This window comes from Poeciliopsis prolifica, unplaced genomic scaffold, assembly GCF_027474105.1.
Source record: "Poeciliopsis prolifica strain line A6 unplaced genomic scaffold, Auburn_PproV2 SCAFFOLD008, whole genome shotgun sequence".
In the NCBI taxonomy this organism is placed as follows: domain Eukaryota; kingdom Metazoa; phylum Chordata; class Actinopteri; order Cyprinodontiformes; family Poeciliidae; genus Poeciliopsis; species Poeciliopsis prolifica.
In genome coordinates, this window is record NW_026562383.1 from 8,593,885 (window position 1) to 8,604,429 (window position 10,545).

At 40.7% G+C, this 10,545-nt stretch overlaps 1 protein-coding gene across 1 annotated transcript; it reads left to right on the top strand.

The window, feature by feature from the left end:
* The first annotated feature begins 309 nt into the window (after positions 1 to 309).
* Positions 310 to 9,944, top strand: LOC129361785 (AP-2 complex subunit mu-A-like). The gene is made up of 13 exons (XM_055032874.1): positions 310 to 615; positions 1,914 to 2,035; positions 5,318 to 5,583; positions 5,687 to 5,769; positions 6,144 to 6,149; positions 6,300 to 6,435; positions 6,711 to 6,855; positions 7,151 to 7,168; positions 7,522 to 7,641; positions 7,768 to 7,903; positions 8,293 to 8,390; positions 8,558 to 8,669; positions 8,907 to 9,944. Exons 2-13 carry the CDS (start codon positions 1,962 to 1,964, stop codon positions 9,039 to 9,041), a joined length of 1,329 nt encoding a protein of 442 aa, XP_054888849.1. The 5' UTR covers positions 310 to 615; positions 1,914 to 1,961; the 3' UTR covers positions 9,042 to 9,944.
* Positions 9,945 to 10,545: the final 601 nt, after the last annotated feature.

The window sequence follows — 10,545 nt, forward strand, 5'->3', positions numbered from 1 at the left end:
AATAAGTCGTTTCTCTAGTTTCAGTGTAGAAATCGTCATGAATCATAAAACTGATGGGAACGTTTTGTATTCACACATTAAAAATGCCAAGCGAGAAATCGAAAACTCTGGGAAAATATAAATAAAGCAGTAGGAACCCTGGAAAAATGTACTACCACCTGTTTAGTGCGGGGATATCCGAATATTTAAAACCTTAGCATGAAAGGGACAGTTCTTGTTCTCTACTGAATGTTAACAGACCGTAGGCCCCCCTCTGGTTTGCCTGAGGAATTGCAACTCATTAATATTTAACAAGTTATGTCCTTTTGTAAGGACAGGACGCTTTGCCGTTCTGCATAACAATAAGCTCATTGGCTAATATCTAAGTGCTAAAATAATTAGTCGCCCATTTGCTTATCATAACTTGGCCTGGGTGCGGTTTATGCAGCGCTCCAGCCGCGCCTTTTCCTGTCACAGCGGAACGAGAGTGCGTAAAGACGGCGGGTCAGCTGACAGCTCCCAGAGCAGCAGGGAAGGAAGCGAAGCGAAGCTTGCGGGTGAATGAGCTGGGAATACGCTGGACGCTCGAAGCTGAACTGGGAGTAAAGCAGCGGCGGCTTTTGTGGGATAATCGGGGTAAGTTTACAAATGTTACGTGGTTTCGGTGAAAATAAGTAACTTGGCCTAATTATCGCCGGAATAACCGGCGGTTGTTTTAATTTAGCAATGCTAATATTAGCAACGTTAGCAGCTAACGTCCAGCTACTAGTAGCGGTTAGCTCTGTGATAACGGAAAGGAGGCAATTTCTTTCATTTAATAGAAAAAATGTGCAGATAACCAGTTATGCGGCTAATTTATGAATTATCTATGTTGTCAATTCTGCAATAACACGAGTAACAAGCGTCTAAATAACTTTTAATGATTTACGACAACCTGTCGTATCATTTTCTCCGTTCCTCTCGCCGGAAGCCCGTTAAAAATCCGATTGGCTTGGCGGTGTCGACAGCTAGCCTGCTATCGCTAGCTGAATTAGCCTGCTACCTCTCGGTTCGTTCTCCATCACTTGAATCTCACTGAAGGTCAGGCCTTCGTTGATGTTGACTCGTATTAAAAAGACGTCAATGTCATAAATTGTTTGACGCCGGGATTGTACTTAATTAAGAGAAGCGAATAAGAATTAATAAAATCACCAACGTTACGGAATGGCCCGAATGAGCAGACATCTTGACTTCGGCGAGATAGCGTCGATAAAACCCTTTTGGTTTGGGGATGATTATTCGCTCTATCAGAAATCTGATGTTTGTCATCTCCATGGCGTTTTTAAATAACGTCTTGTTTTCAAAGTCAAGTCTCTGATTAGAAATGTTCAAGGGTGTCCTTCAACGCTTTGCCAGGAATTTTATTTTATTTTTTTTAAGTGGGACAGATTGCTGTGTCTGGAGGTCCAAGTGAAACAAATCAGTTGTACAACATCCGCACAGGCTATGAATGGAAAATGTCTTGGGGTTATGAATCGTATATTTGATTTTAGTTTTGGTGTCATGAGATTAGGGAGCATTTTGCAGAAAGAGATTTAAAGCCAGCTACCTGCAAACTGGTGGCTGTTAATCTGTTAATCTTCCTTGGGAAACCATGGAATTTCCTTCGTGTAGTACTCTTGATGGCAAAAATTGGAATCAAGTGTATGCAAATGGGCATTTAAACAAAGTCGCTGATAGAGTAGTGCAGCTGCAGGATGCATTCGGCTGTCAATGGGATGATGTGTACTTTTGAGGGAGAGGAAGACTGAAAAAGCGGATGGACAAATGCTTCTCTGTACTGTTGGTCGCTCTCACACTTTTCACTGCTTTCACTTCTCTATCATCCTCCCCCTTTTTTTTTTTTTTTTTTTCCCCTTAGCCAGTTTCCTTCCCTAATGTCTGTCTCTTCTCAGGAGGTGTTTGGTTTCACAATGGCACGCTGGGAGTGAGAAGCAGCCACAATGATTGGAGGATTGTTCATCTACAACCACAAGGGGGAGGTCCTCATCTCCCGCGTTTACCGAGATGATATAGGGTACGTTTCACAGCAGCAAACCTGCGGGAAGGCGTCTAGATTTCTGGGAAATTTCAGTGAGAACCTAATATGTGGGTGGAGTGACTTGAGTTTATCCCAGATCAGAGGATTATGTCGCTGAACCTGTGTAAATTAATGTTTGTTGTGTCGTCAGGAAGCAGAAGAAACAAAGCTAAGCCGGGAGTACATTTAAAACGACGCAATTCCAAATGACGAGGTTTAACTAAAAAATTTAATTTACAAGGATTCTCTTAAACCTGTTCTTATAGATGAACGATTTACGTTATGCAAAATAAATATAAATGGGGAAGGACCACATGGTCCCCATTTGTTTTCATTTTCAATTGTTTGATGTAAGGATTTGGTTCACTCATGTTTGTCAAACCACACACCCTTATATTACAAGATTATGCACTGTTGTGTGGAAAACTAAATTCCAAGCTAACTTGACTTGGGGAAAACTTAAAATTGTCCATTTAATAATACCTGTCAAATAATTTCATTCTCCATCAGCATGCAACTCTGTGGGCATTTCATTTCTTAGGTATTATTCAGATCTTCTAAACACAGTTCTCTCTATTTTCTGTTTTTATTTTCTGTTTTTGGTTTTGATTTTTTTTTTTTTTTTCCCCTAAAATTTTTTTTAGGGGGAAATATTTTCAGATTTGACACTTCATTTGCCTGAAAAGCATATGTTTTGTAGATTTCTTCTTTTATTTTTCACTTTATTAAAGTAGAAAAATGTAAGTATTTGTAGCTCTTACCATAAAACCATTATTTTTTTAAATTAGGCTCTTAGCAGTTGTGGTGCTGAACCCTAAAAAGTACAGTGACAAATAATCCACTGCAGAGGTATTGAGTGTGACTTAAATGCCATCAAATGCTCCAAGTTGCTTACAGTGTCATTTATAAATGTGTAAACCAGCTATTTCTTCTGTATGGAGGTTTGTAACTAGTTTGCTTCATCTGTGGCAAAAGGTCTGTGCATGAAAATGCCACTAAATGGCTCAAACTACTATAGTACTAATTCATATTATGTTGAGCAGAAGGGCATGGTATAGCAACTTGTCTGCTAGAAATAACATGGCAGTGGTGTTCTATTCAGTAATACACACACTATCATCCTGTGTATTAAAGCATAAACCAAAGAGTGGAGAAATTCTTGTCCAAATATGGCATCATGAACAATATACCCTTTTTTTTCCTCACTCTGTCTACATGATCCACGAAAATGTCTTGTACATTTTTGTCTGTCCTCTTCGTTTTTCAACTCTCTCTCCTCTGTTAACCATTGTTTAACCATTTTCCTCCATCTGTTCATCTTGGCCCTCCCCATGTAGAAATAGGTAAGAGTTCCTGCAGCTTTTAAAGCATGACTCCACCCTCTCATGGCCACAGATCAATGACCCCTCGCCCCCATGACCCCTGACCTGCATGAGCATTTATGCAATGGTTAAATACCCAACGGTTCTTGTGAGCATGAGTCACCTCTTCATACATTGGTGATAAATTAGACCACCTTTTGCAGAAACAAAGCTCCAAATCAACTGAAATCGAGGCGTGTAATTGTTGATCAGCTGAGCATGTAGTCTGAGCATGAGAAACGAAGGTTCATGTAGCACTGCTTTCTTTCTGCTCTGCCCTGTCTTCTCTCAGAAATTAAGGAGATTAGTTACATATTTTGTAAGATTAAATTTTCTGTCATTTTAACTAAGCAATGTAATCTAGAGCTGTTATCTGAGGGTAAAAATTTTTTTTCTTTTTAATTCTGTGTTTGGAGACGATGTGAATTTATATGGCGCCTTCTCATTTATAATGTCTTGGCTTTTTAGACATTTTTCTACATATTGTAAGCTGCAGTGCCTTGCTGAAATATTCACACTGCTCGAGCTTTTATTCCCCTTTTTTATGTTGGCATCTGCAAGTTTCATTCTATTGTATTAAGGTTATACGTGCTTGACCAACAGGAAGTTACATATAATTAGGTAGTAAAGAAGAAAAAAAAACACTGTAAGAATTTCTGTGGCATAAAATGTATTTATCCACTCCTAGAGCCCCTAATAAAATCCAGTGCAACTGACGGAGGTCAAAAGTCACCCGATTAAACCAAGTCCAGCTGTATGTAATTTCTCCTCAGCATAAATAATGCTGTTCTGAGATGACGTGAGAAGTTTGGAGAACATTAGTTGACTAACAGCAGACATGTGAGGAGGAAAGTTGTAAAGTGGAAAACAGGAATGAGTCATGGAGGTTTTTGTATTTAAAAATCAGCCTTCTATGGATAACTAGCGAAGAGAGTCATTGTGGAAACGGACCCAAAACACGCCATGTAGTTTCCTACAAATACTCGTAGAAGAGATGGCAAACATGAAATTTAGCAGTTTGATCTGTATGTAGAAATTGATGGCTGCATCACATCCTGAGCACACTTTTATCAAATGAACATCCAACATTTGTAGGATATTCATAAGTGCTCTCCACTCAATCTGAGTGAGTTTGATTTATCTAATAAAGGCGGTGGGTGAGTGGGAGGGATAAACTGATAATTTTCCAGTCTGGCTAAGATCAAGCCCACAATACATCAAGTGGTAACTAGTGAAATATGGGTTCAAAGTATTGACTCTAGAGTGTATGAATTTAAAGGAACCATGGATTTTTTTTATTTATTTGGAAGATATTTTGAAAACCATGAAACTTTTCCTTCTCACAGTTTAGGCATTTTGTGTTGGTCTGTCACTTTAAATTTTAATAAAATACATCTAAGTTTGTAATGTCACAAAATTAGAAGCTTCAAGTGGTATGACTAATTCTGCAAGGCTCTGTAAAAAAAAATGCTGAGCTTGGTAAAACTTATTCACAGTAATACTTACTAAGAAATCCAAGCTACATTGTGGCCTGTACATAAGGCAGTAATGATGCAGGATTTCTTTCCCTAATTTTGAACATACTAAACTCTCAAATTATATACTTAGATGTTGACAGATTTACAGTTTGACTAGAAGTGTTCCAGGCCATGAAACTGTCTCAACCATGACTTCCTTGCTGTCTCCTTGCAGCAGTCTGTTTTCTTTGGATTCACATCAACCATGTTGGAGCGTTTCCCATGGTAGCTTTGTCAATGAAAATTGCTGTTGACGTATACATTCCACATCTAACAATGAATATATGGTTCTAAAATTGAAAACGGTTTTGCAAATGACTTCACAGGATGCAGAAAAGCAGTTTTTCCAACATTTTTTTTCACCGTAGCCTAAAGGTTTTCTCCCGTTCGCTGCGTTGCAGGCGCAATGCGGTGGACGCGTTCCGCGTGAACGTGATTCACGCCCGGCAGCAGGTTCGGTCCCCGGTGACCAACATCGCCCGCACCAGCTTCTTCCACGTCAAGCGCTCCAACATATGGCTGGCGGCCGTCACCAAGCAGAACGTCAACGCCGCCATGGTGTTCGAGTTCCTTTACAAAATGTGTGACGTGATGACGGCCTACTTCGGCAAGATCAGCGAGGAGAACATCAAGAACAACTTTGTGCTCATCTATGAGCTGCTGGATGGTATTATCAACGCTCGTTTGTTTCAACACAGAACATTTGAGGTTCCCTCTGTTGCAACGCTTATCTTTTACTGAACGATGTCTCTTCATGTTTGTTTGTTCAGAGATCCTGGACTTCGGCTACCCCCAGAACTCAGAGACCGGTGCCCTGAAGACCTTCATCACCCAGCAGGGCATCAAGGGACAAGTAAGCAAGACGTGTTTACTCTCTGATTAAAACTTTAAAGCCTCAACTCTGCTGAGATAAATAGTTAGAGGAATTTATTTCAGTTTATGGTCGCTAAAATTTCTGTCCATTTGAATGAAATGAAAAGTGAACTGACACTTTAATTTCAGCTTAAATATCTGATCTAATGGAAAATGTTTAGTTTTAGACCTTAATTGATCTGATTGTGCCAAGTCTACATACTTTGTGTATTACCCAATCTTGTTGCAATCATTTTGATTTAGTATAGATGACAGAGATAAATAAAACAAGTGAACTGAATTGTGTTTTTACTTGAATATTTCTCTTTCTTTTTCCCTGCCATTTTCACAACTGTGGTTTTTTGGAAACTTCAGCATCAGGTAATATGCTTACTTTAAATGATTATTTTTCTCTTTTTCCTAAAGCAAATACATCACTTTCCATATAGTGCTGCATTTCATACTCGTCTCTTTGAAATTTGAAGTTGCTGTTTGTGAGTTGCTATGATGTCTTCCCCCTCTGTCTCTCAGACAAAGGAGGAGCAGTCTCAGATCACCAGCCAGGTGACGGGGCAGATCGGCTGGCGGCGTGAGGGCATCAAATATCGCCGCAACGAGCTTTTCCTGGATGTACTGGAAAGCGTCAATCTACTCATGTCACCTCAAGGTCTGTTTGTGTCCTCACCCTGTAGATGGAGACCAGTGGCGATGGTTTTAGGAACTTTTAGTTAGTCAGCCCTAATGACTTTGACTCTTTCTTTGTTTTTTCCTGATTGGTTTCTTAAGTACTAAAACGTAAAACGTAGGTCCAACATAACTACAGTGTTCCTGTAGCAGAATAAAGCTAATTTCCGCTAGATTTAGAGAGAGGTTTCAGCAGATCCTCTTAAAGAACTTGGAATAAAAGTCTTGGCCCGGTTTCTGCCACTGACGGTGATTCAGGTCAGGTCCTGAGCGCGCACGTGTCTGGCCGAGTCGTGATGAAGAGCTACCTGAGCGGAATGCCCGAGTGCAAGTTTGGCATGAATGACAAGATTGTCATCGACAAACAGGGAAAGGGAGGAGCGTCTGATGACGCAGGAAAGAGGTAGGAGATGCAGCACCTAACATAACACTGACTAAATTACTACTGGTCATGATGTAAATCACTTTTTTGCTTCTGTGTTTTCATTGACTGGTTCTGTCTTTGGAAGCTATTAAAAAAAAAAGGGAAGTTTTGTATTGAGATTGAAAAAGCAGCTTTCAGTTTTGCTTGTTATCAGTGCCGTTTACAATCTCAGGCTTTACAGTTTTGATTTTTGTTTTTTCTTTTTTGCTTTCCTTTGCATGGATCTCTCCTGTCTTTTTTCCCCTTTCTTTCTTTTCTATGTGCTGTTCTTCAGTGATTTAGGGGGAGGAAGGTACTGTGCTACCAATTCCTCTCCCCCAACATCATTATTCACCCCTGTTCCATCTGATCCTTCAACCATATTAAGATCTCGTCCTCGGTTGTCTGTTGCATTGCCATTGAAACCTTTTCCTTTCTCTCTGTTTTTTGTATTAAGCATCTGTGTAGCTGACCTCCCTGCTTGTTGTTTTTGTATGCTTTCGCCCAAACTATAATTTCAGAATGGTACTATTAACCTTAATGTGTGTGTGTGGTTACCAGCTATTTTTCTGTATGTGCTCATGTGTTATGTCTTCAACCGCTGGACACAAAGAAAGCACACAAGTTGTTCATTACCCTCTTTCTAACCTTTATTATTTTTCTCAGTGGGAAGCAGTCTATAGCCATCGACGACTGCACTTTCCACCAGTGTGTGCGTCTCAGTAAGTTTGACTCGGAGCGCAGCATCAGCTTCATCCCTCCAGACGGAGAGTATGAGCTCATGAGGTCAGTTAAATTTTAAAATTGTCTTTCAAGATTTCCTAAATGCAAAACAACATGGCAAAGTCACAAGTCGGGAATTCTGTTGGAATAATGGCTTTTGTTTTTTTTTCCCCTTTTGTCTCACTGCAGATATCGCACCACTAAAGACATCATCCTTCCATTCCGAGTTATTCCTCTGGTCAGGGAGGTGGGCCGCACTAAACTGGAAGTTAAAGTGGTCATTAAGTCGAACTTCAAACCCTCACTGCTGGCTCAAAAGATTGAGGTGAGATTTTGTGATTCTGTCACAACAAATGTTACTGGATGATAAACTTCTCCAAAAATTATTGTGATCAATGATGTATTGATAATGGCATAATGCAAGTTCACCCTCTCAATAACCAACTAGCTTCAGATGCCTTGGTGTTTTGTCTGATTTTTCAAAATGAGTAACATTGAGTCTTGCATGAATACAAACATCCATGCACTAAGTGGTGTTATTAGCACTAGTGTAAGATGTGAGTTTCACCTGCCTGATCAGGCTGGAAATCCTCCAATTCATCACCAGTTTATTTTCGGTTCATCTACGTTGTAAAATCCAAGTTAGAATTTTAAATGCTGCGTATGCCTCACTTTCCTTTTTCAGTGTTTTTTGTGTGTTTTTTTATTTCTCAGGTGCGAATCCCAACACCCCTCAACACCAGCGGTGTCCAGGTGATTTGCATGAAGGGAAAAGCCAAATACAAGGCCAGTGAGAATGCCATCGTTTGGAAGTGAGTCGCAGCAGCTTAATAATTAACCACCTGACCTCTTTTGCCTGCACACCCTCGACTCGTTTTCTTCCACGAAGCAATATTTTTTTGGGGGTGAATATGGCATCAAATTTGTCCTGGTTATGTTTTTAAGCACATGTTTTTGTGTGTGTGTTTTCGTTCTGCAGGATCAAACGGATGGCTGGAATGAAGGAATCTCAGATCAGTGCTGAGATCGAGCTGCTGCCCACCAACGACAAGAAGAAATGGGCCAGGCCTCCTATCTCTATGAACTTTGAGGTGATTGGATCTCCGTCTCCTCAAAGATACGATCTTGTTTCACAGCTGCAGTAAAAAAAAAAATAGCCTGCTCAACACACTCATAGAATAACAAATGCCGACCAGACAGATGAGGTGGATCAAATGTTTTCAGTATCTGAAGCAAATCCCCAGCTGTCTGGTTTCCTTCGCACTGCAGCAGCCTGTGTGGCCCACACGTCCAGGCTTGTTCAAACGTCCCTCTTCCTGTCCCCGCAGGTTCCTTTCGCTCCGTCTGGCCTGAAGGTGCGCTACTTGAAGGTGTTTGAGTCCAAACTCAACTACAGTGACCACGACGTCATCAAATGGGTGCGGTACATCGGCCGCTCCGGCATCTACGAAACCCGCTGCTGAATTTCCACCCTCGCAGGCAGCTAACCAACCACTTCCCCACACTCCCCTCATCTATCCCCGTTAAGAATTATTTCTTCTGCCCTCTTCTCCCGACTTTGTCTTTGTTCTCTTCCTCATCCTCAATCACTTCTGCTCCTTCTCTCCTCCCCCGTTATCCCTTCTTAACTAGGTGTTGGAGATCGAATTTACATCGTTTAAAGAGAAAAAAAAAAGTAAATATGGTGTAATGCACAGATATATGCAAAATGTGAACCATTGTATCGTATATATCTAGTAGTGATGAGTACAGTTGTGAACCATCTGATGTCTGAAAGAAAAAGACGTGTGATGCTGGAGTCTCGGGGGGAGAGGACAGGTTGGAATGAGTGCTCAGATTGTTCAGTGTTATTCTTCTATCTACTCTCTACTGTTAACGTCCTCAATGTCACTTCTACCTGATAAGGCGCTTAAGACGAGTCCAGATGATTTCCATTGACATGTACTCCAGTAAAGTTTAATGTCTGAATAAATTGACAGATTTGTGTTCTTGTGGATGGACCCCTGTGCATTTCTCACCTATGAGGGTGAAGTCATTCCCGACTTTGTTGTTTTGGTAGCCGATCCACAAATGACATTGTTCAAGTTGGTTTTATACTGCTAGCATGTGTTCCTTTCAGACGTGTCAGGTCATTTGAGGTCAGACCATCGTCCTCATTAGGGTATCGTGACTCATTTCCCCCCCCGCCAGATGTTTTATAAGCACTAAGATGATCATTGTCACACTATTTTCAAATCAAAGATCAGTCCGCAGGGTTTGCAGCGAGGTGAGGTCTCCCCCTGGTGTTTGCTTCGCCACTGTCTGCTTCTTCTTGTTTGTAGCCCTGGTGACCGTTCTGTCCAATAAAATCTATGTAACCAAACCTACTTCCTGGTTTTCCTTTCTCTGATATTGTTGGAGCGAAGCTTTTTCCCACAAAGCCGGTCAAAATTTGCTTGCCAGTTAAAACCAAAAAGCTAAAATTTTAATTCAGTTTAAAAGTGAAACTTCTATGTAGTTTAATTCCACATATTTATTTCTTATGTTAATTGTTTTACTGCCAATGAAGATCTAAGAAAACAATTACTGAAAAGTATGGTGTGCTGCACATTATGTACTTGGTCAGGGTTACTCTTACATAAATTACTGACCACTTTTACGGTGACTGAGCTTGTCTGCATTGTTGGTTCTGAAACGTTTACTTCCCTCTTGACTAAACTTGTCAGATTCTGTTTGTCCAACAAACTGGCTTGACGTAACGACTGCATGGGAGGTAGCAGTGAAATGTCCTGCTGGGAACTGAAATCGGCAAATATCACCAGCAACAGGAAACACTGGGTGTCATCAAATTTTGTGCCATGTGGACCAAGCAGGAAACATGCCTCCCCACATCATCGCTCAACGTTTCTAATGGACGTCAAGCAGAGTGGATTCTGTACCTCGCCACACTGACTTCCAAATGAAATGCAAATTTTACATGCTGATAAA